This window comes from Thamnophis elegans, chromosome 6, assembly GCF_009769535.1.
Source record: "Thamnophis elegans isolate rThaEle1 chromosome 6, rThaEle1.pri, whole genome shotgun sequence".
Taxonomy (NCBI): Eukaryota; Metazoa; Chordata; class Lepidosauria; order Squamata; family Colubridae; genus Thamnophis; species Thamnophis elegans.
The window spans coordinates 14,233,046-14,260,803 of NC_045546.1; the positions used below are offsets into that span (position 1 = coordinate 14,233,046).

At 42.0% G+C, this 27,758-nt stretch overlaps 1 protein-coding gene across 1 annotated transcript in view; it reads left to right on the forward strand.

The window, feature by feature from the left end:
- The window catches only part of CNTN5 (contactin 5), a 265,440-nt gene extending 243,089 nt beyond the window's left edge, over positions 1-22,351 (forward strand). Inside the window, exons 15-20 of the mRNA XM_032219901.1 lie at positions 338-572; positions 9,792-9,901; positions 13,264-13,450; positions 13,849-13,958; positions 19,685-19,853; positions 22,137-22,351. Of these exons, the coding sequence (XP_032075792.1) occupies positions 338-572; positions 9,792-9,901; positions 13,264-13,450; positions 13,849-13,958; positions 19,685-19,853; positions 22,137-22,240 (915 nt within the window). The 3' untranslated portion in view covers positions 22,241-22,351. The remainder of the gene's footprint in view (positions 1-337; positions 573-9,791; positions 9,902-13,263; positions 13,451-13,848; positions 13,959-19,684; positions 19,854-22,136) is intronic.
- The last annotated feature ends 5,407 nt before the right edge of the window (positions 22,352-27,758 follow it).

A 27,758-nucleotide genomic window follows, 5' to 3' on the forward strand; every position in this document is an offset into this window, starting at 1 on the left:
AAATGAAAAAAAGTTAAATTTGTGCAATGCAAATTGTTCTGCACATGCGAACAAACCGAAAATCAAGATGGGGATGCTGTATGAGAACCGGTTCAGGGGCGTGGCAGGCCTGGGTTGCTGCCGATTCCAGCAACCCAGGCCGCTAAACCAGTACTGCTTCCGCCAAACTGGTCCAAATCGGTAGGAGCCCACCACTGGTACATACAAAAGCAAGATATCTGGCCTTTTAACAATGTAGCAGGAAGGGGGGTCTTTGGTACATGTAGTGCCCTAGTCTTGGGAGCATAACCAAGGTTTTTTTTAATAAATAATAATAAATGTACATGTTTTTCTTTAGCCAGTCTCCGAAGAATTTCAGAATGGGGAAAGCTTTGGATACATCGTGGCTTTCCGACCGAATGGGACAAGAGGCTGGAAAGAAAAAATGGTCACATCTTCGGATGCCTCCAAGTTCATCTACAGAGATGAAAGCGTGCCTCCCTTGACTCCGTTTGAGGTGAAAGTTGGAGCATATAACAACAAAGGTGATGGACCGTTCAGCCCAATTGTTGTGATCAGTTCTGCCGAGGGAGGTGAGTAGACACCAATCCCAAAGATCAGCTGCATCTTCTCTAAGTCTTAGCCATATAGACCTTGCCTATTGCAAAAGGGAAAGTGACGCCATGCAGAGCTCAAAGTCGCTTGCTGAATACTAGAAGGGTATTTGATGATGGAATCAAAGCATGGATGAAAACAAATAGAATCAACATTGGGCAATCTTGGTTGTTTTAATGTGTTTGCATTGCTGGAAGAAATATCCATCTGGTTCAGTTCCAAGCCGTTAGAAAGGCCCCGGAGACAAAATGAAGGCTGATGGGAAAGATGGTTTAATGATGAAGCAGAACCACATGGGTGGTTTTGGGCAGCTGAACACATGGAGTTGAGAGCGGAGGGAGGATTTATACCTTCTCTTGGGCTTTGCACTTGAGCTTCCTGTTCCTGCGCAAGGACGTGTACTCTATTGGCTGTTGTAGGGGTCATAGCTGGCTCTGCAGGTTGTCTGAGCTCCCAGGTTTGGTTGAAGTTTGGAGTGCTGAGAAGATGCAATGAGGAGGTTTGTGTTCTGAAAGGGTGTTAGGCAATTCCTACTAATGGCTTTGTGTTGGTTTGGATCTTGAGTGAGGCCTAATCTTATCACTCTGCCTTTGTTCAGACTTTGATACAGGGAATTTCAAAATATCCTGTCCTGAATGGATTTCTGCCTGCAGTATTTGCTTTGCCTATGAATAGAACTATCTATCATCTTATCGCTTAAGTGCTGACATCTGCCGAGAGCTATTAAGAAAGGTGGGGGTTACTTTCTGTCTCTCCCTTTAGGGAAATATAATATTCTGCCTTTGTAATATATCTCAAAATATTTCATTCTTCTAAGAGAGGGGTGAGTGTCAACTTTCTACAACATTAAATCATGTTTGTAGTCACAATAGAGGTTTAAGAACATGATTGTGAAAACAGCTTTGAATGAATATTATACTCATTTCTTTATTCCCTTTTTGAGACAAAAAGGAATATATATTTTTTCTTTTAACGTCCTTGTAATCCCTTGTATGGAGGGACACAGTTCTTATCTCTGTTTCTTGGCTGAGGAATCTAGCATTGTCTGAAGACACTTTCTGTGGTCATGTGGCCAGCATGGCTATAGGCCAAAGGCGCATGGAATGCTGTTACCTTCCCACAATTAATTCACTCACATTTTGCACGCCTTCGAGCTGCTAGGTGGGCAGATGCCAGGGAAGGAACGGGAGCTCACCTCATTACGCAGCATTTGGGACTCGAGCCCAGGTTCTCAGCTTTCAAGCTGACAAGCTCAGAGTCTGTAGAGATTCTCTCAAAGGTGCTTTTTCAGCGGACAACTGGACTGTCTTGTTTTTTCTTCTGAACACATTTCTCTTCTTATCCAAGAAGCTTCTTCAGCTCTGGTAGGATAGTGGGGAATGGAAGGATTTATATTCTTTGCAGACAGCTAGTCACTTGCATCCTTTTAGAGGGTTTCTTTATGCTTCCTTTAGTCTGCAATTTTTTCCTCTGGAAATCCATTCCTACTTCCACACCATTCACACCAGGAATGGATTTCCAGAGGAAAAATGGCAAACTGCAGGAACCAGGAGCACCACTCAGGTGACCCTGAGGACACAGATAAACCTCCAAGTGCTTCAACGACCCTCTAAAAGGATGCAAATGACCAGCTGTCTGCAAGGAGCATAAATCCTTCCATTCCCCACCATCCTGTCAGAGCTGAAGAAGAAGCTTCTTGGATGAGAAGCGCAACATCTTCAAAAGAAAAAAAAACAAGAAAGTCCAGTTGCCTCCTGAAAAAGCACCTTTGGGACTGACAAGCTCAGCATCTTTAACTGCTGAGCCATCAGCCCTTCCCCCCCACAAGAAAGTCCATTTAATTTGTCATCAGTATATTTCACAGTTTTATTCACAAGATGAAACGTTAGTGATATTTCAGGACCTAGAGAAAATTAAAAGTATGTGTGACCTTGCAATTAGGACTTTCACACAGTACACAGTTAAATTCACTAGCTGCATTACTGCAGATAGTGAACCTCCATAAATCTTAGCAACTTTTATTATTGGGCAGCCATTAGAAGCCATTTTCTCCTCTTTGTGCTTATATTCCGACTATTTTACAGGATCTCAAATTACCTATTCCTAGCAATCAGGTTGTTGCTATTTCAAAGATAATTTTCCCCTCCTGACTATTTTGCATTTACTGGAGTCTAACTGTCTGCCTTCCCTGCACTTTGGACCAACTTTGAAAATAATATCCCAATGATAACTGAACCAAAACTTCTCCTGTGGAAAGTGGATCTTTTAAAAACATTCTTAGTGTTGGATTAAAAGTGATCCGATCGCTTAAGATTATCTCATCCCTTTATCTATTGCTTGTCATCCATACTGCCAACTAATTTTCTAGAAGAATGAAATGTTTCAAAGGCAAGCAAACAGGAAAAAAAAATCTTATGCATGAATCAGAGGTGATATTCAGCAGGTTCTGACCAATTCTGGAGAACCGGTAGTGGAAATTTTGTGTAGTTCGAAGAACCAGTAAATACCATCTCTGACTGGCTCCATGCCCATGCCCACCAAGCCATGCTGCGCCCACCAAGCCAAACACACAGAACTGGTAGTAAAAAAAAAAAAAATGAATCCCACCACTGGCATGAATTCAACGTTCATTGTTATCAAGTGATAGTTAGAACAGGCGCAAACTGGATGGTCCCCTAATTTATGATGCAGTTGATTTGAAGTCTTCCTGGATTCAGGCTAATTCAATGGGGCACTAAAAACAAAAGCAGCACCATGGACAGGTGTTGTGGCCCAGCAGGAGCCGTTGGAGCTGCCACCAGACTCCGACAGCGAGGGGCCCTATGAGTCGGCTCTGGAGGATGTGGAGGACCCTGGAGAGGGTTCCGACTCCGAGCAGGGTGCAGAGAGGCTGGTTGGCCACCAGGAGGCGCCTGAGCCTTGGACCAGTGGGGAGGAGACAAGGGAGTGTGATCCTGACGTCAGCAGTGACTTGTTCTTGGATGTCCAGCACCAAAGAACTAATAGGCGTCAGGAACAGTTGTGCAAGTACAGGAGGTAATTGCACTCAGCTGGTGATAATTAGGCTCCTCTCCAGACTATAAAAGACTACCTGTGCACACGCCCTTTTGCAGGAACAAATGTTGGAGAACAGTCTTGTGAGCCTGGCAGGCTGGATTGCTGCCACGGCTTATCTGTGTTGGATTGCTGCCAAGGACCTGTCTGTCTGTTAATAAATTCCGTAAAATATCTTTGACTCGGAGTGTGTTGGTGTGGGATGAGGGGGGTCAGAACAGACAGGGGTGGGTTTCGGCAGTCACTACTGCTGGTTCGCTCATGGGCATTTATGTGTGCTGCACGCACATGCCATGCACAATGCAATAAAAATTGTTCTGCGCATGCACAGAAGCAAAAACCAAGATGGCACAGCCTGGAGCACCAGTTCGGGTGTGTAGCAGGCCTGGGTCGCTGCCTTTTCCAGCAACCCAGGTCACCAAACTACTACCAGTTCAGCTGAACCAGTCCAAACCGGTAAGAATCCACCACTGACCATGGATGTCTCTGTCCAGGATCACAAATTTGAACAAATGGAATGTAGATCCCCTATATTTTAATTCAATTTTTTAAAAAAAGAAACACTTCATGGAGTTGAACAGAAAACTAGTTTACTACAGGTAGTACTGTACCTGGGTTAAGAGTGACCCAACCAAGAAGTAAGGAGAAACTTTCTGTAATTGAGAACAATTAATCAATGGAACACCTTGCCTTCCCAGAGTTGTGGGTGTTCTATCACTGGAGGTTTCCGAAAATAGATTGGACATTTAAACGTCCTTCATCATAAAATATACCATGATTTAATACATAACCACATACTGGCCTTTCATTTACTATTTCTAAAATCCTCCAATGACACTGAATCCTTATGTCCTGTTCCAGCTAAACATCCATAATATTTAATAACAAAATTTTCTAATCCTCAAATGAAAATGGAGGTATGATGATGGTAACATGTATAAATATCCGAGTTAAAATACTTAAGTTAATATGAATTATGTTTGTTGACTGTGGAAGAGATGCACGAAAGTTTTTTTGTAACCAACTGATACACTTTCTACAGTATGTAAAGAAGGATGTGTTGTGTTTGTTTTGAAAAAAAAAATTAAAAAAACAATAGATTGGACATTTGACTTGGATGTGTATAAGATTCCTGTCTTGACCAGGGGGTTGGATTAGAAGACCTCTGAGGTCCCTTCCAGTCCTATGATTCAATGGTCTATGAAAAGTCAAGAACTACCTATCCTGTAATTTGTTTTAAGGTTATGAATGTATGTGTTTGCCTTTATTTTAAAACTTATTTCAAAATATTAAGTAACAGAGGAAGGAAGGAAGGAAGGAAGGAAGGAAGGAAGGAAGGAAGGAAGGAAGGAAGGAGTGATGGGATTCAAATAATTTAGCAACCGGTTCTCTGCCCAGTGACCAGCTGGGTAGGCATGGCTTGGTGGTCATGTGACCATGTGGGTGTGGCCAACTCAATATCACTCACGTCGATAAGTGTTTCTTCTTAGCTGTTACAATGTAATAAGGGTTAACCAGAGAAGCAGTTCCTGTAATCAGGGCAATAAAGATTAGGCTAGAAACAACAGCAGAACGTTTCCTTCCTGCCTTCCTTACAGGATTAGCCCTGCAAAGTGGGAAAAAACAAAAGGAGATTTCTTCCAACAACCGGTTCTCTGAACTGCTTAGAAAGTTAGCAATCAGTTCTCCCGAATAGGTGCGTACTGGTTGAATCCCACCACTGGAAGGAAGGAAAGAAAAGGAAGGAAGGAAAAGGAAGGAAGGAAGGCAAAGAAAGGAAGGAAGGAAGAAAAGGAAGGAAGGAAGGAAGGAAAAGAAGAAGGAAAGAGAAGGAAGGAAAGAGAAGGAAGGAAAGAAAGAAAGAAAAAGGAAGGAAGGGAAGAAAGGAAGAGAGAGAGAGAGAAAGAGCAATACAGGAAATATAGACAGTGTTATCTATTTACTTCCTTGTATTTTACCTTTTATGAAACATTCTACATACGAGCTCTCTCAGAATTTGAGTCTCAACTTGCAAAGCCTGCTCTCGAGTAGCCATAGGGAGGGTTGGGATGGAGTTAGAGACATGAATTTTTACCTGTCTCCATCTCTTCAGTTGCATCTCCTGAAAAAAAAGGAGGAATTCCTTCATGATGCTCTTGAATTTAATAAGTGGATACAGAATTCTGGAGTAAGAATTATATACTGAAAGGCAGAATATTCACACAGGACGATTTGCAAAGTAACTGCAAGAAGAACATGTGTCTCTTCTGGATGAAATTAAACAAAAGCAAATTTTCTTTCCTTAATCTGAAAGGTAGAAAAAATGCCAAAGAATTATCTGCCTGGTACTAGTCATTTCTCTTCAATCTGTCTTGCAACACAACAATAATAGCTGATTTACTGGTACATTATCATCAGTTGTCCCTCCCCTGCCATCCATAGCAACAACATTTAAATTTAAGTTGCCAATTCGGTAAAAAGTTGTACTTTCTTCAATGGCTCTTTTAAAAAAAAACTAAAATAGAATGCAGAATATCTTCTTTGATTAGTACCCACAGGCCTTTGGATGTTGTATAATCTATACGGCTCTGGCATATTCCCCCCTCCCGTTCCATCATCATCAACCACTCCCTGTTTATTCACAAAACTCCAGCTGCTCTGCCAGTTCATTACAAATACACCATTTATATTCATGAACCTGAAAATGTCTTTTCAAGCTTTTAATCTAATCAAGCCCACATTCGATCAATCAGCCTGTCTACTTCCTACCTCCACTGTAAGGGAGCTGTTGGGGAGATAATTAATGTCTTCGCCAGCCAACATGGCTTGGTCTTCAGCAAAATGTACAGCAAGCATTATCCCATTAACATTTAGTTCAACAAGTTCACCTGTCAGTGTGTCATCTGCAACTTCCTGGGCATGCATTTTGCCACATAGGTCTGCATTTTCTTACAGCCAAATCTTCATTACTATAGCAGCTTGAGTCAGACATAACTTTTTTCTCTCGTTGGAAGAAATATCCATCTGGTTCAGTTCCAAGCCAGGAGAAAGGCAACTGGAGCAGAGGTGGTATTCAGCTGGTTCGGACCGGTTCTGGCGTATCAGTAGCAGAAATTTTGAGTAGTTCAGAGAACCGGCAAATACCACTTCTGGCTGGCCCCGCCCTCCCGCCCCTGCCATTCCCTGTCCTATATTCCCTTGTTTTTTAGCTCAGCTGATTCGCTCATCACAAGCAGATTGCCGTGCCTCAGCTGAGCTAAACAACAGCTCAGCTCACCAGCGCTGACACCGAGGGTGGTCTTTGAGTGCTGCGCGCATGCACAAAGTGCATGTTAAGTGTGTGAGCATGCAAAGTGCACTCTCATAAAACCGGTAGGAAAAGATTTGGAATCCCACTGCTGAACTGGAGGCAAAATGGAGGCTGGAAGCTGTTTGGAAAGAGTTTCTATCTCCCTTAAGATTTCTATTTCTCTTTTAAGGGAAATATTTTATCCTGCCTTTTTAAAATATTCCTCAAAATATTTCAGTCTTCGAGGAAGGGGATGGTGACTAACTTTCTACACCCCATAAACTGTTTCTTTTGGGGAGTACCACACGGGAGGTGGCTACTAGTTTGATAACAATCCCACTTTCTATCCTGCATAGGTATGCATTTGCGTCTGTGTGTGTGTGTGTGTGTGTGTGTGTGTGTCCCAATTTATAGGCTTACACAATCTTCTTTTATTTTTTGTTGACATTGAGTTGTCAGCACTTTAATTGCCTGTTCTTCTTCAGCAGTAAGCAGATCAGTGAATATTTCATCTGCTTCCAGTGCTTTCCTGTTTGACAACAGGCCTATTGCCTATCATATATCACTTTGCAGTGGAATCAGTTCTGAATAAATATTCTTCCTTTGCAAATTTTCTATCGTACGATATAATGATGATATAACACCATTTGTAAATTATTTCAGTGTAAACTTTCCATCTGATTTAGCTCCCTTTGCTTCCATTGGAGCTTTTCCATGATAACCTTCAAATGTATGTTCTCCTATAATTTCCCTTATCTTAAAAGCACCTTCCCTTTCCTTTTTCTGCTTATTTGCTTCTGGTAATTTACATTCTTTATAAACTTTATGAAAATATGGTTATTACACTAGCAACAATTATAGGAAAACCTAATTAATCAATCGGTTTCATTTTTAGTGTCAGGCAACTTTCAGCAGTATATGGAATTGGGGGCTATTTCAATATATATTCCAAATCAATAAAAAAATTTCAGATGCTTATAATGTATTTTATCTTATTTATAGATTAGTGCATTCCCCCAAAAAATACAATTTAGTATCTAATATCAATGAAACTTCAGTAAATACTTGTAACTTTGAAAAATACACCTTCATGCATTGAAGAAATACATATTGTCCTAAAGGCGCTTTTTCAAGAGGTGACTGGAGTTTCTTTGTTTTTCCTTGAAGATGCTTCACTTCTCATCCAAGAAGCTTCTTCAGCTTCTTCAGAACTGAAGAATCTTCTTGGATAAGAAGTGAAACATCTTCAAGGAAAAACTAAGTAAGTCCAGTTGCCTCTTGAAAAAGCACCCTTGGGACAACCATGAACTGGAAGACTGAGAATCTTCATAGACAAGAAATATACTGCTTCAATTAAGAAGAGAGAGGGAGAGGGAGAGAGAGATGAAGAGAAAGAAATAGGGAGGGAGGGAGGGAGGGAGGGAGGGAGATAGGGAGATAGAGAAAGAGAGTATGTGATGGAAGGAGATGGGGGAAGAAATGGAGAGATAGATAGATAGATAGATAGATAGATAGATAGATAGATAGATAGATAGATAGATAGATAGACAGACAGACAGACAGACAGACAGACAGACAGACAGACAGACAGACAGACAGACAGACATAGATATAGATATAGATATAGATATAGATATAGATATAGATAGATATAGATATAGATATATATAGATATAGATATAGATAGATCTATACTAGTCTCCCTTTATTTATTTATCAGCACAAATAAAAAAAACATATAGATAGATAGATAGATAGATAGATAGATAGATAGATAGATAGATAGATAGATAGATATAGAGAGAGAGTGACAGAGATAGAGAGATGGAGGGAGAAATGGAGAGAGAGATATGGAGAGGGGGGAGGAGAAATGGATAGAGAGAGGGAGAGAGAGGGAGAGAGATGGAGAGAGAAATAGGGAGGGAGGGAGATAGAGAAAGAGAGTATGTGATGGAGAGAGAGATGGAAGGAGATGGAGGGAGAAATGGAGAGAGAGAGAGAGAAGTGAGAAAGAGAAAATTTACCTAAATCCTCAACAATATGGTTGTATCAAAGGAAAAAAATGATTTCTACATTTTTAGATAACTGCCACGCATCATTTTGTCTAGGTCACAAATTATTTATCCCACCTCAACCTCCCTATCAGCGAAGTAACTGACTGAGTAATATAAAATCCAATGCAGGCCTTTCACCATGCACAAAGTTTAAAGGTATAAATAGTAAGCAGTTCCTACTGCCCAGAAAATCGTACCTCAGTGGAAAAATATTGAACCACGTTATTTCTTTTACTGCATAACATTTTCTTGTTTTCTGCTATGAAAACCGGGGAATTCATTTACTGTATCATGGAAAAACAAATGTTTTACACCGCAGAGGTGAGAAGAGATACCAGCCCCCAGGCATGATGTTCAGTTCAGCGAGAAAGCTTGGATTAAAAAATAAAAAATAAAGACCAGCAATTTTTCTGCATTGAACAACAGTTTTTTTTTGAAAATTAAAATTCATCAGGAGGGGAAACTGCAGCTCTATATATTCCTTGCTTGTTTCTTTTATTTGTGGTACGTTGGTTTAAGAGAGGGCAAGTAGCCCAAAATCATTCAATAAGCTGCATGTTGAATGAGAATTTCAATTTGGGGCCTTCTTGATCCAAGTCCATCTTGGTTATCTTTACAGTAAATTTCCTTTTTGTGACCCTGTAATCCCTTAATTCAGGGTAAAGTCGGGGCGACTGGGTGGACTATAGCATTTACTGGCTGGATGCCCTGTGAGGTTTTATCTTTAGCAATAATAGAGATGATCGGGAAGAGTAAAACTACTTGTCTGGATTCAAACTGCTTTAACCAAACATTATCATTATGATTCTTCTTTACTGCAGAACCAAGTGCTGCCCCTACTGATGTCAAGGCTACAGGACTGTCTGTATCAGAGATTCTTGTTGCGTGGAGTCACAACAAAGACAGCCTGGGAAGACCTCAGGGATTTGAGGTATTCATATAAAATATACTCTGGGCTGTCTAAATGTGTGTGGGGGGGTCCTTTTCTCTCTGACCTGCTCAAAGCATTGTTTGAAATCGAGATTTAAGTCTTTAGAACAGGGGTGCCAAACTCAATTTCATTGAGGGCCACATCATGGTTGTATTTGACCTCGGGGGGGGGGGGGCTGTGTGAGATTTGAGATTTGAGATTTAGTTTATTTGTATGCCGCCCTTCTCCGGGAAGGACTCAGGGCGGCGAACAACTCAGAAGGGGGAAAGGGGACATAAACACAATACACGTAATTAAAATACACAAGAATCATACAGCCATACAAGTCGAGAGGGGAGGGGAACTCATCAACCCCAGGCCTGCCGGCACAGCCAGGTTTTGATGGCTTTCCGGAAGGCCTGGAGAGAGGTGAGGGTCCAAATCTCTGCGGGGAGTTCATTCCAGAGGGCCGGAGCTGCTACAGAGAAGGCCCTCCCCCGGATGGTAGCCAGGTGGCATTGGCTGGTGGACGGAACCCGGAGGAGGCCAACCCTGTGCGTTCTAACCGGTCTATGGGAGGTAATTGGCAGCAGGCGGTCTCTCAAGTGTGTGGGCATAGCCAGGTCGACTCACTTGTGTTGGGGCCGCATGTGGGTGGCCTGAGCACCAGAGGTAGTATTCCGCCAGTTCTGATTCGGGCAAACCAGTAGTGGCAGTGGCGGGAGGCTCTGCCCACGTGCCCAGACTTCATCAAAGATGCTCTGCGCATGCGCAGAAGGTTCTGCACGTGCACAAAATTGCCGCACTCAGGCTCCCAGTTCCAAACCTGTAGTGAAGATTAGAGCATTTCATGCCTACCGAGCACCCTCCCAGAGAAAACTGGCTCCCAAGTCCCATTTTTGCTGCAACGGCCTCCTGCAACCCACAGCCAAATTCCGCCATTTTTGAAGTGTGCTGCAGATGTGCGACACATAAAGAATGGAGCATCACAGCCACATTTCATTGTTTTTTCACACCCTCTGGCAGCTGTCCATCTTGACTTTTTAAATTTGAGCTGAGCTCTCAATGTCAGTTTCTATGCAGTTTCCTTGGCCATCTTATTGGAATGGTTTCCATTACCCTCTTCTCGATAATTTAAATATCCAACAAAGACTAGTGTAGGAGTAATGTAGGTAGAGATATGGATAATTTAATGGCAGTGGTATGGAATGCATATGATAGGAGTAGACTCACACTAAAATAAGAATGGTTCTTGTTGCAGACATAGAGATGAACTCTGCATAACATCTAGTACAAAGAGCGTAGCTGCCCTGAATGAATTAAAAAGGAGCTGTTCTGTATTCAAACGTTGCAAGCATACAATCCCAAGAGTAGGAGAAACTCAGAAAAGGCACATTGACAGCCAGACTTGTAAACATCAAGAACTATTTCGGCGTTGTGTGGAAAGGAAGAGAAGATATTCCAGAGAGAGGGGTTTTTTTCCCCCTGAATTACACTGAACAGAAACCAGTTACTCTCAGAGTAATACAAATCAAATCCTCTTGCCTATTCTCTGTCCCTCAGCGATGCTGGTTTGGTATGATTAGACCATTGCAATGTTTCCTCAGGTGTTCTGTCATCTCCAATTCATTATATGGATGAAGAGTTTCCTCTTCTGTGCACTATGGCTGACAGGGAAGGAAATATTGTTTCTGTCATTTCCTCACTGAATTCAGTCAAAGAGGGCTAAGGATGAATAGTTGATTTCTTTGAAGGCCTACCAGTGTGGGCTACCCTTGAGACTCTGAATTTGCTTTGGAATTCCTGACTGCACTCATTCTGATTCATCCCTATTTACTGGCTACCTACTATGTGCAGGAAGCAGCAGTGAAAGCATGATAAATGACAGGAATAGCAGAACATAGAAGGCAAGCTGGAGAAGAAGCTGGGTGGGTGGGTGGGTGGGTGGATGGATGGATGGATGGATGGATGGATGTCGTAGATAGATAGATATAGATAGATAGATAGATAGATAGATAGATAGATAGATAGATAGATAGATAGATGGTAGATGACAGATAGATGATAGATGGATGGATGGATGGATGGATGGATGGATGGATGGATGGATGGATGGATGATGGTAGATGATAGATAGATAGAAGATAGATAGATAGATAGATAGATAGATAGATAGATAGATAGATAGATAGATAGAGGTGGGTGGGTGGGTGGGTGGGTGGATGGATGGATGGATGGATGGATGGAATGTGGTAGATAGATGGATGGATGGATGGATGGATGGATGGATGGGTGGGTGGGTGGGTGGGTGGATGATGGATGATGGTAGGTAGGTAGGTAGATAGATAGATAGATAGATAGATAGATAGATAGATAGATAGGTGGGTGGGTGGGTGGGTGGGTGGGTGGGTGGGTGGGTGGGTGGGTGGGTGGGTGGATGATGGTAGATGGTAGGTAGGTTGGTAGGTATGTATGTATGTATGTAGGTAGGTAGGTAGGTAGGTAGATAGATAGATAGATAGATAGATAGATAGATAGATAGATAGATAGATGATAGATAGATAGATAGATAGATGATAGATAGATAGATGATAGATAGATAGATAGATAGATAGATAGATAGATAGATAGATAGATAGATAGATAGATAGATAGATAGATAGATAGATAGATGACATACATAAGAGAGTGGGGGAGATGCAGATAGTTGCACTTTATAGATTTGGGTACAGATATTAAATCATTCAGCTTCAAATGCTTCTTGCTATAAGTGAAATATTGTCTTATTGTATCTTACACATTTGGATTTGTTTGTTTGCTCAACCTTATCTTCTAGATATGCTTGGAGTACAACTTTCTGCTTCTGAGAACTAGAGCACTCACATATCTGGACAGGAGATATGGAAAGATGAAAAAAGCTGCTTGTAGTCAGGGTCAACAACTGAGGGTCAACAACTGATAGCCCCTGAATAAAAATAAATTATTTGAGAAATACCACCTGATTCCCTTCTGTTGTCAGCTTGGATAGACAGAAGTCAATAGTGAGAATGGCAACCATAAACCTGACATACAAATTTACCACTGACTACATTTACCTCTTGATCAATTTGTCAGGTTCCATCAAAAAAAAAAATCCTCCTAAGACCGAAGGTCTATTTTAAATAATATGGTTATATGTTAACATGGGCTATAAATCCATAGAGATTCCCAGTCATCCAGGTCATGGTTGTTCCCAAAGATGCTTTTTCAGGAGGCAATTGGCCTCTCTTTTTTTTTTTCTTTGAAGACATTTCGTTTCTCATCCAAGAATGAAAAGTAACCCTAAGTGCGAAGGAGCATTTTAGAAATGATCTCTACTCAACTCATTTGTCTTTCATTGGCAGGTTGGCTACTGGAAAGATATGGAAGAAGAAGAAGCAGCTGAGAAGGCCAGGTCAGAAGGGAATGAGTCCTCTGTCATTCTCACAGGGCTAGAAGGCAACACCTTGTACCACCTGAGAGTGAAGGCATACAACTCCGCAGGCTATGGACCACCAAGCAACATTGTCCATGTGGCCACTAAGAAATCTCGTAGGCTACCAATCTTTGCCTTCCAATTCTCCTTTTTTCTCTCTCATTTCTTTAGCCACCTACTAAATAACGAGACCAAGAAAATGACTCTTGGCTTGTTGTTAGCATAATTCATAATCCCATTTAAAGGGAGATGAATTCTTTTAAAAAGAAAAAGAATATACGTAGTTATTATTGTTATTTGTGAGCAACAAATAATTATCTTTCTGGAAAACAAAGTTAGATGATGTTTTTTTTTACCTGCAACAGCAAAAGGAAATGTAACAATTCACCAGTAGCTGTTAAATTTGGAGCAAGTGGTTAGATTTTCTTCTTGCCTTCCCCGCTCCCCGTGGCTCTTAAAAAAAAATACTTCAAAATCCTCTAATGTGGTTTTTTTCCCCCAACTTATTTTTCAGCACCTAGTCAAGCACCAAACATTATGTGGGTTCAAGATGGTCCCCATATTTCCCTGGGATGGGAGCCTGTAAAGCCTTTAGCCAATGAGTCAGACGTCATGGGATACAAGGTCAGTTTATTAATCCCAGATTATCGTATCTCCCTCTCTGGTTTTCCTTCATCCTTTCGTTTCTGCAACAATGATGAATATGCATGTAATGCTTAGCATTCACTTCAGCACCAACACTATTTTGCACTCAAGGAGTTTTGGAAGAATGAATGCCCAAAAAACTGCTGGCATTGCAATAAATGGGAATGGTCATGGTGGCACAGGGATAGAGACAAGCTAAGTGAACGTGGGGCATGGTAGCCTAGGGATTAAGATTTTGGGTTTGTTGACCTGAAGGTTCGCAGTTCAAGACTTAAGGATGGGATGAGCTCCCATACTTGCCCCAGCTTTTGTCAACCTAGCTGTTCAAAACCATGTGCATCAATGGTGGGATTCAGAGTTCAAGGCAGATCTTTCCTCAAACTTCCAATTTATGAAGAGAGAAATATTGGCACATCTGTGGAAAACCCGAATCTGAAAGCTTCCTGGGTTTTCCACCCAGTTGAAAGTGCATGATCTTGTCCCCACACCAGTGGTGGGTTTTAGAACCTCTTCTGTAGGTGTGGCCTCCTTTGTGGGAGTGGCTTGCCAGCCATGTGTCTGGCCAACTTGTAAAATGTGGTGAAACTCACTTAACAACGCTCTTGCTTAGCAACCAAAATGTTGGCTCAGAAACTCTGGCATTTGAAGCACGCAAGTCTTAAAGTTGTCAAGTTACAAGACTCTTGCACCCCTAACCCTTTAGGAAAAAACCCCAGGGGTGTTCAAACTTGACAGCTTTAAGACTTATGGACTCAACTCCCAGAACTCCTCCTCCAGTCATGTTGGCTTAGGAACTCTGGCATTGAAGTGTGTAAGTCTTAAAGCTGTCACGTTACAAGACCCTTGCACCCCTAACCCTTTAGGAAAAAAAAACAGGGGTGTTCAAACTTGACAGCTTTAAGACTTGTGGACTTCAACTCCCAGAATTCCTCCTCTCACTCTTCATCTTGATGATGTGTGGACGGGCGGGGGGGGGGGGGGAGCTGGAACCGGTTCTAAATGGCACTGTAGATTTGTGGAACCTCTTCTATAGAAGAGGTTAGAACTGGCAGGAACCTACCCCTGCCCCACACTCACAAGTCCATCACATGGTCCAATCTTCACTGCCACACTGGCAGTTCCACCCATCCAGTTCAGGTCAGGCTCAGAGGTGCAGAGACAAAAGATGACCTTGGGCTTCTAGGAAGGAATTTTTTATTTTGACAACAACACATTCTACTCCTTACTATTCCCCCTCCCAATTCCCCACTAATGAAAAAACACAGTAAAATAATAGAGTGTGTGGCAGGCCAAAGATTCTGAAAGGAACCGGCTGCAGACCTGACACACGAGACTCTAGCTAGTGCTGTTTCACTGCATGCTATTTTTCCTTCTTCTTTTGGGAATAAATCTAAATTAGATGAGACAGGAGTTCCAGGGTAGGGAAAGGCACCACATTGAAGATCTTCCTTTGTCAGTTTCTATGTCTTTCCCCACTGTCGTCATAGTTTTATTGACAACTATCAGTTAGGTCAGAGTCTTCTTTATGACATAGCAATAGCAATAGCAATATCAATAGCAGTTAAACTTATATACCGCTTCATAGGGCTTTCAGCCCTCTCTAAGCGGTTTACAGAGTCAGCATATTGCCCACAACAATCCGGGTCCTCATTTTACCCACCTCAGAAGGATGGAAGGCTGAGTCAACCCTGAGCCGGTGAGATTTGAACAGCCGAACTGCAGAACTGCAGTCAGCTGAAGTAGCCTGCAGTGCTGCATTTAACCACTGCGCCACCTCGGCTCTGACATCTAAGAAAAATATCAAATCTTAACTTTAATCAAGATACTTTAATATTGGATATTTGTTAAGTGATTACTAACAAAGATGACCCAGGCTTCCCCAAAAAGCACGAGGCAAGTCCTGGTTCCGCAAAGCCCCTTTCATTAAATGAATGTGAATTCCTCTCATTCACATTTCAGCAAAGGCCTGGCAAACAGTATTTCAAAGGAGTAATTGTGACTACAGATCTTATCTGTCTTGGAAAGCTGCCATGTAAATATTTTCCAAATGAGATCCTGTGCAAGGAAAGACTGAGCACAGAGTCTCTGAGATTCACGGACAGATCTTCACACTCCTGAAATGAATCAAATGAATTGTTTCCTGCAAAAGCCCCCTCCCCTTTCGCTCCTCTTTTATTTCCTATGGGAGGGGCCAATCACCTTCCACCTGTGACTTTACTACCAAATCTACCCTGATTTCTGAGTTGTTCTTTTCTTCTGGCAGCTCTGCACACTGGGAACAGGCTCCAGCTGTTCCTCTGCCTCACTGTTGTCTAGCTTCGTAGGCACCTGATCACTGCCAAACGGCCTTGGTCCCATCTCTGCCTCTGAGCCAGAGCCCTCGCTGAGCCTTCCCCAGCCTCCAGGACTGGCCCATGCTCCTCCCCAACCTCCTCACTGTCTGACTCTGCTGCCAGCTGTGCTGGCCGCTGGTGAGCCACAACAGATACATGTCAAAATGGAATTTTCCCCTGTTGATTTACTCAGGATATTTTCATTTAAAACCTATTGCAAAACCCATATTTTGGCAACTTCAATCTTCATACACCAAAACTTTGGTTTCTATTAAGAGAACATAGGGATGCAATCCTATTCCCTACTCTTTCATCCCTTGAACAACTGATGTCCATCAATGTCTCAGCGTCTAACTAATCCTATCCTCCCAATGCAGACCACTTTCACTGAAACACAGACTTCAAACAAAGCAGCAACTTGTACTTGAGGGGGAGACTAAAACTGAATGAAATTTGTGACTATATTTTGCATAGACTGATGCTCAACCAGGGACTATAAACAGGGCAATATGTGCTGTTTGATGCTGTTAATACCACCCCATCTGGCTATTAATTGGAGCAGACTGCAGCAAAAGCCATGCCAACACTTCAATTTGACAATATTTGCAGTAGGATTTAAGGAAATGCAGAAGCACGGGATGTCATAAATGCCATTAAAATTAATATTTTCTTTATAGAGCAGAAGTGCAAACACAGAGATTTGTTATGATTGTGTTGGGGATATCCAGCAATCTGTGCTCAAAACATCTGTTCATCTTTTTTTTTTAAGGGTCTTTACCAAGTTTTCAACTTCCTTGGATTGCTGGAAATGATTATTGGGCCACATTAAAAATATTATATGTATTCAGTCTTATTGGTTGATTTCTCCCTTTATTTTCTGACACTTCCATTAAAATATGGGGGCATTTTTTCTTCTTCTGGGACCATTGTTTTTCCTTAATCTCCAAGGCATGCGAGGCATCGTGGTGATAGGGTGATTAAGCTAAAAAAAACTGTTTGTTTGTTTGTTTGTTTGTTTGTTTTGCTTCAGAGTCTGGGATGGGTTAAGCAATACTGAAGGGAAAAGCCCTTTAGAAACCACATATATCTGTTTGGCTTTTTAATTTGCTTTTTGAAAACCTGGAAAATTGTGCCACTGAATGTTAGTGGCGCAAGTAGGTGGGGTATATAAAATCATTAAAAAGAAAAAAAAGGTGCCAATCCTTCTATTGAAGAATTACAATCCATTCTTATTAGAATTTATTATTAATTATGGATTTGGTTATTATCTTCTCCTGAGTTTCCCTTTTATATTTCATTTTGCCTGCTGTCCTTTCTTATTTAATACCTGTTATTTCAGTAATGTTCAACAGAGGGCAGATGTTATATCCATCAGCACATTTATTTTCCAAATTAAATGGGACATATATAGGATGTTTCTCACGTACTCCTTGCACCCATCCCAAATTGTTGCCTTTAGAACAGTGTTTTTTTTTTAAACCTGACAGTTTTAAGATGTGTGGATTTCAACTCTCAGAATTCTGCATGCTGGTTGGGGAATTCTGGGAGTTGAAGTCTCGCATCTCAAAGTTGCCAAGTTCAAAAAAAAACCCACTGCTGTAGACATTTTCAAATCCATAACAACCATATATTTCAAGACCTAAGTCATGATTTATCAGAAAGCAAGAAAGCAAAAATTGACATCCTCCCCTCCTCCCTCCCTCCCTCCCTCCCTCCCTCTCTCTCTCTCTCTCGTAAAGAGAATAGTGCATGGGTGATGGAATTTTATTTCTTCTTTCTGTTGGATTTGCTTTTTATCTCTCAGCAACTAGGCTCAAAGAAACCCTACAGCAATTACTGCAACAGCCAAAACAAGCTAAGGAATAAAATAATCCTAATAACAAATCCAGTTTTAATCCTCTTTATAAATTCCACAATTGCTGGTGGATTTCTTTTTTAATGTGCAGCTTCGTGTCCATATTTTCCTTTTGTTTTCAAGACTTTCTACTTAGTCCTACACTGTAAACTACAAACACAGCCAAAATGGAAAGAGTCTGGTTTCCAAACAGCCAAAAAGAGTAGAGTAGAGCAGAGCAGAGCTATTGCAACTTTAAATATGGTTTCTAGCTTATACATCTAGTAGAATAGCAATAGCAATAGCAGTTAGACTTATATACCACTTCATAGGGCTTTCAGCCCTCTATAAGCGGTTTACAGAGTCAGCATATTGCCCCCACAGTCTGGGTCCTCATTTCACCCACCTCGGAAGGATGGAAGGCTGAGTCAACCTTGAGCTGGTGAGATTTGAACTGCCGAACTGCAGATAGCAGTCAGCTGAAATGGCCTGCAGTACTGCACTCTAACCACCTCAGCTCTTATAGAATCTAGAATCCATCCTGTTGCAGCTTATTTAGCAAACTATGGTTCTCAATAGGCCAATATGTGAAACTTGCCTATTAATTTTATGACAGGACAAATAGACAATAGTGTAGCATCATGACAAGATAAGTCAACCAATGGTGCAACAAATGCTTTGCTGCTTTTTTTGTAGATGGAAACTAATCAAGGAGAGAAGCAACCTAGAACTAAGGAGAAATTTCCGGACAGTTAGAACAATTAATCAGTGGAAACTCTTACCTCCAGAAGTTGTGGGTATTCCGACACTGGAAGTTTTTTAAGAAGCAATTGGACAACCACTTGTCTGGAATGATATACGGTTTTCCTGCCTCAGCAGGAATTGGACTAGAAGACCTCCAAGGTCCCTTCCAATTTTGTTATTCTGTTATTGGTAGTATATCCGTGATGGGGAACCTATGGCATGTGTGCCTAAAGGGACATGCAGAGCCATGTTGCCGCACATGCGCGGCCTTGTCTGTTGCACTTCCGGGTTTCTGGTGCACATGCAGGCACAATGATCAGCTGGTGTGGCCGTTCCGTAAACTAGAAGAGCTGGTCTTCCAGTTTCCGTACCGGCATGAGTGCCGGCCAGCTGATCGTTGCGCTGGCATATGTGCCAGAAACAGGAAGAGGAGGTGCCCAGTGGGCATTCACACACCGGAAACCGGAAGTTCTGGTTTCCAGCATTCTCATGCGCACCGGGCAGCTCCTCTTCCATGTTGCTTCTCCAACGAGCCCGTGCACGCCCTTTTCTGCACTCGGTGCCGAAGAGGTTCATCATCACTGGAGTATATTGTATATTATTTCCCTGAAGTGGTCCCTTCCAGTTCTGTTCTTCTGTTATCAAACTCACATGAAGTCACTAAAAGAGACACTTCATTAGTCAAATAAATCCTAACTTACTTACTTAGCATTTATTCTGTTGCTGTTTTCCTGAATTTGAGTTAGATATTGATTGAATATTAGAGTTCTACAATTCTCCCTGTTCTCCAACAGGTGTTGTTTAGGCAAGAAGGACACAGCAATAGCCAAGTAATTGAAACACAGAAAACATCTGCAGTGGTGCTTCTCCCTGACATAGGGGTCTATATCATAGAAGTCTGCGCAGTGAGTGAAGGAGGAGACGGCACCCCGAGCAGCCAAATCAGGATACCATCCTTTTCAGGTAAGGCGATGATCACAATTAGGCTCTCGGTGATTACATTCTTAATTTGCTGCCACGCTTAGCGCCCTTATAAAACGCTGGGCTATCAAACTGAATTCCCTGGGAATTTCTACTAATGACCAAACAGACTCGATATACTATTAATACAGTATGTTTAGATCGCAGGTGTCAAACTCGAGGTGCCATTGTCGTCACGTGACGTATCACGACTTTCCCCCCCCTTCGCTAAAGCTGGGGTGGACGTGACGTGGCGTGACGCACCCGGCCCACAGGCCACGAGTATGACACCCCTGGTTTAGATATTCTAAGCACAGTTAGTCCTCAACTTACAGCAATTCCTTTAGTGACTGTTCAAAGCTGTCACAACAGCACTGAAAAATGTGAATTGTGATCATTGTTCACAGTTAAGAACTTTGCAGCATCCCCACGATCAGGTGATCAGAATTCAGATGCTTGGCAACTGGGTTTGTATTGATGACTGTTGCTGAGTCCCAAGATCACGTGGTCCCTTTTTGTGACCTTCCGATAAGCAAAGTCAATGGGGAAGCCAGATTCACTTAACAACTGGGTTTACTAACCAGGGTTGAAATCAACTTACCTTCACTACCAGTTCACAAATGTGAGTGTGTGCATGCTTCCGCGCATGCGCAGAGCATCAAAAACGAGACGTGATGTCGTCTGGGTGGGTGTGCAGAGCCTCCCGCCACCACCGTTACCAGTTCGCCCAAACCAGACGGAACCGGCTGAATAGCACTACTGTTCCTAACTTACCAACTGCAGTGGTTCACTTAACCTCGGTGGCGAGAAAGGTGGTAAAATGAGGCAAAACTCACTTTACAAATGTCTCACTTAACCACAGAAATGTTGGGCTCCATTGTGGTCGTAAGTCGGGGACTACCTGTCTCTCCGTTTCAAGTTCTATATCACAGGCTATTCATCGCAGGCTGTCATTGAATTACACTTCGATATTGGCATGTTAGGGTTAAAGTCTCAAAGGTGCTTCCCCCCCCCCTCCCTCTCAAAAGGCAATTGGACTGGAGCTTCAACAATTCCGGCTGAGAACTGAGAGCTTCTCAGCCAAGAGGCTGTTTTCACCAAGAAAAATCAGTCCAGTTACCATTAGAAGGCGGGGGGAGACAACTATGACCTGGATGACTGAGAATCTCCATAGACAGTCCGAGTTGAAGGCTATTAGAACAGATCTTTGCCATAGAAAGTGATGGTGTAATTATTGTCACTATAGTCATAGGACTGGTTATTGTCTTGTTATATTTATTTTTCGTGGATTATTGTTTTGCTTGATAGTTTCATCTGTCGGAGTTTCTGGCGATCCAGCCAGCACACAAACAAATATTTCATTATATAGAAGAACCTTTTTTACACGCAATACTATAAAACATGATGCATGTATACGATACCCATGCAGCTCTTGCAACGTAGTAGAGAGAGGAAGATAGCAAGTACCCGAAGTGGTGTTCAGCCAGTTCCGACCAGTTCTGGTGAATTGGTAGCGGAAATTTTGAGTAGTTTGGAGAGCCAGCAAATACCACCTCTGGTTGGTCCCACTCTCCTGCCTCCCGACATTCCCTGTGCTATATTCCCTTGCTATTTAGCTCAGCTGATTTGTGCGGATTGCCACACCTCAGCTGAGCTAAACAACAGCTCAGCTCACCAATGCAGACACCAAGGGTGTTCTTTGAGTGATGCATGCGCATGCAAAGTATTTTTGTGCATGCAAAGCGTGCTCTCATAGAACCGGTAGGAAAAGATTTGGAATCCCACTGCTGGCAAGTACTCTCAAGCAAAGACCAACAAACTCTCTCTGACTGAGACACAGGATTTGTTGTGTGAGTAAGGGGAAATGGCTTGGAGCCTGGGCGTGGCTTAGCTTAACAGCACACAACAGTTAAGCTAAGCCACGGCCAGGCTCCAAGCCATCTCCCCTTACTCACACAACAAATCCTGTGTCTCAGTCACCAAACAGTTCCCATTGGCTCACTTATTGCCATAGCTATTCCAGTTCATAAATTCTTATTCACCGACATCAACTTTGCAATGTTATTATATTTTGATGTTCTCAGTAAACCGCCCTGAATCTGTCTGATTCAGAGACAGAGGAATATAATAAATGAATATGATGGTCCAGAATACCATTTCCAAAATGTTATAGTAATTAGTTCTTTCTTTCTTTCTTTCTTTCTTTTTCTTCTTCTTCTTCTTCTTCTTCTTCTTCTTCTTCTTCTTCTTCTTCTTCTTCTTCTTCTATTGTTTCGATCCCACCAGGTGGAAAAGTCACAAATTCTCAATCCAGGCTAAATGCTTTTACCACTTCTTCATCAACTGTAACATTTCTATTGGTATTGATGGTCCCTTCAACGTCATGGTGAAGGATGAAGACGGAAGACTTTTATCATTTCTCTGGTTGCTTTAGCGTGCTAACACCAACGGATGGAGTTCTACGACCAGGGAGAAAGCAGAAGCCTAATTATCAAAGGAATCTCAAAGGTGCTTTTTCAAAAGGCGTCTGCACTGTGTTTTGTTTTTTCTTGAGGAAGAAGAAAAAGAGGTTTCGCTTCTCATCCAAGAAGTGTCATCGGTTCTTGGATGAAAAGCAAAACAATATATTTTTTTTCCCCTCGGGAAAACAAAAATAGTCCATTTGCCTTTTGAAAAAGCACCTTTGAGACAACTGTGACTTGGATGACTGAAAATCTCCACAGAGCTATCAAAGGAATGTTCCAGAAATGCATCTTGTGAATCAGGAAGAATATGGAAGGAAATAACACAAAAATAATCCACCAGGTGTCTTCTCTTTGGTTTCCATAAATGTCGTCTTTGGGAGAGGGATGTTTTTGCCCGATAGAAAATATGCAGATTCTTTGATATAAACTTTTGTAAACGAATGGGAATTACGTCCAATTTTATTTACCTTTTTAATTGTTTGTATATTAGCTAGCATCAAATCTTATACCCTTAGTAAATTAAATGACTGGGACAGTGCATCCATTTTGTTTGCACTGTGAAGGATTTTAACAATTTTAAGAAGATATATATATATATATATATATATATATAAATATAAATATTTGGATTCTAGTGAATTATCCCTCCCCTTCTCTGATTTTTGAGTTTTGCTTTACTTTTTTACTTATCAAAACAAAAATGCCATGATGCGACCTGGTTTCAAAAATAACCGTAGCTAATGTTGCCTTTAAGAGAAAAAAAAATGATATAATTCTGGTCTTTGGTATAGTATGGTAATTTTGCTTCTCTTTTCTTCTCCATTTGTATCCTCCATGTCCATCATAAACCAATTTTCCAGATCGAAGTAAATCTGAAGCATATTGAACTGAGACTAAAACTGAGGCCTCTCATTTTGTACTAGATATTGTCCACTACAATAAGGGAGAAAAAAAATGGCTTATTTTTTAATAGCATAACTGTACATGATAAGGGAGCGCAGGTGATACGGAAATCCTTGTTGGACCACTGAATCCGAGTCTTCAGCCATTGCTAACTGCAAGTATGAAATGAATGAAGAGAGGCAAGGCAAAGCTGTCCTCCCCGAGCAGCTTTCTGTCTTTAGACCTTTATTTTTGTAGTTCCTTTTTGTATGGTACTGTACTGTCTATATTTGGTGATTTAGCAAAATGGTATCAATAAGCATTTCAAGATTGGAATGATGTGGTGTTGCCTAGATTGTCCTTCATAATGAACCAAGGACATTTTTTTTTTAATGTCCAAAAATGAAAAGGAATATGGTTGGGCAAAAGCTTTTAAGGTTCTCAGGCTTAAGAGTCAAAGCCTTTAACCTTTCCATATCCAGGCTATCAAAACAGCCTGTAGTGTTGGATCAATGTTTAGTTCTTATCATCTCCTCCTCCTCCTCTTCCTTCTCCCCCTCCTCCTCCTCTTTCTCTTTTCCTCCTCCTTCTCCTCCTTCTCTGTTTCTTCCTTTTCCTTCTCCTCCTCTTTCTCTTCTTTCTCCTCCTCCTCTTCCTCCTCCTCCTCTTTCTCTTTTCCTCCTCCTCCTCCTCCTCCTTCTCCGTTTCTTCCTTTTCCTTCTTCCCCTCCCTCTCTTCCTTCTCCTCTTTCTTCCTCCTTCTCTACCAACTCCTCTTTCTCCTTGTCCTCCTCCATTTCTTCCTTTTCCTTCTTCCCCTTCCCCTCTTCCTTCCCCTCCTTCTCTTCCTCCTCCTCTTCCTCTTTCTTTTCTCCTCCTCCTCCTTCTCTCCCTCCTCCTCTTTCTCTTCCCCTCCTCTACCTCCTCCTCTTTCTGCTCCTCTGTTTCTTCCTTTTCCTTCTCCTCCTCCCCCTCTTCCTTCTCCTCCTTCTCTTCCTCCTCCTTCTCTTCCTCTTTCTCTTCTCCTTCTCCTCCTTCTCTCCCTCCTTCTCTTTCTCTTCCCCTCCTCTACCTCCTCCTCTTTCTGCTCCTCTGTTTCTTCCTTTTCCTTCTCCTCCTCCCCCTCTTTCTTCTCCTCCTTCTCTTCCTCCTCCTTCTCTTCCTCTTTCTCTTCGTCTCCTCCTCCTTCTCCCTCCTTCTCTTTCTCTCCTCCTCCTCTACCTCCTCCTCTTTCTCCTCCTCCTCCTCCGTTTCTTCCTTTTCCTTCTCCTCCTCCCCCTCTTCCTTCTCCTCCTCTTCCTCCTCCTCTTTTTGTTCTCCTCCTCCTCCACCCCCTCCTCTTTCTCCTCCTCCTTCTCCTCTTCTTCTCTTCCTCCTCCACTGCCCCCCTCCCCATGTGCCTGTGCATGTTATTTTCTCATTTTTTCATATGCAACTACTTCTGTACCAAGGCATTCTATCACAGTGGGGCTGAAAAGGGCTCATGAGAAAAATAGATTGTGTCACAGAATTTGAATAAATGAATACTAATATAAAGCTTCCCTGCACATACTTATGAGATCTAGAGGTAGTTTTCTTATGCTTTCTTTTTTCCAGAACATGTACTGTAATGGAACTTTACATTAAGAGAAACTTTTTTCTCTCTTTCTCAACCACAACCCAAATATTTGCACCCTGAGGTGTGTTTGTTTTTAATAGTGGTCTCCCCGTCCTTTGCTTCCTATTATCTTCAACCAGCCTATTTCAAGAAACTGGGGGGGGGGACACAAGATGGGGGGGGGGAGAAGCCCTATGGTGTTAAATTAGTAAAAGAAATTTACTTTAGAAGAGAAATATTTTCCCAATGCAGATTGTGGAAAATGCTCACAGGCACAGAAAGACTTGGCTTTGCATAACCAATAATTTGTATTGACAGCACATTCCACTCTGACTAGGATTTGCTTTTGAATACAGAATACAAAATAACAAGAGTTGGAAGGGACCAGTGGTGGGATACGACTGGTAGGCCCCGGTACAGGCGTACTGGTGCCTGCTGGGAGCACCAGGTACCGTTACGGTATGGTGCTCTGGAGGGCCCACCCGCACTCCTTACTGGTATTTGAGCCGATCAGGGCTTTCGCGCATGCGCACGGAGCATACGGCGCCTGTGCAATGCTCCACTGAACAACTGTAGCATCACGGAGCGTCACGGGCAGTAAGTAGGCATGCGTGTGCTGCGCACGTGCTGCACGCGTGCATGTGGTGGACATGTGGCCCTGTTGCACCGTGATCCGGAACCTACCACTGGAAGGGACCATGGGTGACTTTTAGTCTAAACCCTGCTCAAGCAAGAAACATGTACCATGACCGTTCGGTGATGAAAACTCCCAGTGATGGAGCACCCACCATTTCCGGAGACAAGCCATTCCATTAATTGTTCTCAGTGCCAGAAAATTTCTCCTTAGTTCTAGCTTGGTTTTCTCCTGGGATAACTTTCCACCTGTTACTTCTTATGCCTGCCCTCAACTGCTTAAGATCAGAGGTAGACCACCTTGTCTCTGTGACAACCTCTCAAATATCGGAAGACTGTTATCATATCACCCCTAATATTTCTCTTTGATAGACGAGACAGTTCTCGCAACTGTTTAACCCCCAGTTCCTTAATCATCTTTGCTGTTCTTTTGCGCATTCTTTTCTAGAGTCTCAACATCTTTTTTTGTATCGTGATCAAAATCGGACACAATATTCCAAGTGTGGTCTTATCAATGATGTCATCTTGATATTTTCCCTCTTGATTTCCGCCTAGGACTGTGCTGGCTTTTTTGGCAGCTGCAGCACACTCTTGGCTCATACTTACGTGGTTCTCCACTAGGAGACCAAAATCCCTCTTACCATTACTGATGTTGAACCAGTTGTGGCTTTAAAAATATGAAAGGAGACACATCATCAAAGTGTATCAGAAGCTTTCCACTCCTACCATGAAAATTAGGTTTTCATTTAGAGCCTCTCAAAACTGTCAGACGGGATTGGTGGATGACAAATCCAGAAGTTATTAGGTTATACTAGATTTCTGATGAGATTATTAGAAAACCCTAGATCTTATTGCAGCCTTCCCAACATGTAGTGGTCACTTAACCATTACCAATATGAGAATATTTTTACTCAGGGTTGGACTTTGGAGTACTTGATACTCTCTTTGGTTGGTTGTTTTCATTCATTACCCAGCTAGGTATCACAACCAGTGCCTTACTTAAACATAACCATCAAACCAGGGCTATGTTGGTAACTTACACATGACTAAAATCTACATATTGTAATGTTTACACGGAGAAGCACATAGTGACCAATTCTACACTTTGATTGGAAATTACAAAATATAGTGGGGAAGCCTGTGACCACTATATCTATACACCTCCTCAACTTCGCTGCTAATTATTGATGAGCTTCACAGCCACAGCTTTCCATTTTTCTTAGTGTTTAACAGTGAAGCTCACCTATATTAGATAGCTTTTTCAATTAGAAGTTGCATTTAGAAGATTATTCTGAAAATAGGGTGAACAGTCATCGCTAGCAGTATAAAGCAACCCAAGGAAGAGCTGTCAATATCAAGACGCAAAACATTATTCCCCTTTATCTCAAAATATTTCACTACTATCAGCATAAAGTCTTTATCACATATGAGTCTGTGGAGGGGTTTCCCCCCCCCCGAAATAATATTTAAAAGAAGTCCCTTAACTTGCCAGTAAGTTAATTCATTTTAAACCATGAATTTGAATTCAGAAGGAAGGTTCTTTAGATAGAAACATGTCATCAAATCCGAATGAAAACTGGAGCTATTGAAATTAATGGTATTTAAGTTAAACAAGAGTAACAAGTTCCACTGATTTCTAGCGTTTGGCTCTAAATCACGGGTGTCAAACTCGGCGCATCACATTGATATCATGGGACGTATGGTGACATTTTTTTGCCTTCATGGAGCTGAGGTGGGCGTGGTCTATGCGTAACGCATCTGGCCTGTGGGCCGCCAATTTGACACCCCTGCGATCTTAATGGGCCTCAGTACCATCAAGTCGAGCTATCTAAGGCTTGCTTCAAATGTGATCGTTCAGCCACGTTAACATTTCAGCAGGCACCACCTTTCCCACTCCTTATAGCCTTATGGCCTCTGCCCAGAAATCACCTTCTAATGACACCACACTAGAGTTTCCCCGTCACGATCAGCCCCATGTTTGCTGTTTTTATTTTTCAGGATAATGGTGAGCTGCATGTTAAAAAGAAAAGCTCTTTGACTAGAACTAGAATCCTTGATAGGCATGTTTGGCATTTCATCACCCACAATGTAAACTCACACACTTGCAGCATCCCTGTTCATGACCAATAATATTTTGGATTTCTGCCATCAGTTAAGATCTACTGTAGCAGACTACCATAAGCAGAGCAGTACAGGTTACTTTGGTTAACATGATAACAGCTGAATGGCCATGATTTATTTAACTGCCCTGAAGTCAGCCTCACGCAGGGTCACTATTAAGCTAGGCAGGTATATGATATGCCTGGGCAGAAGCTAGATTTTGCATCTACAG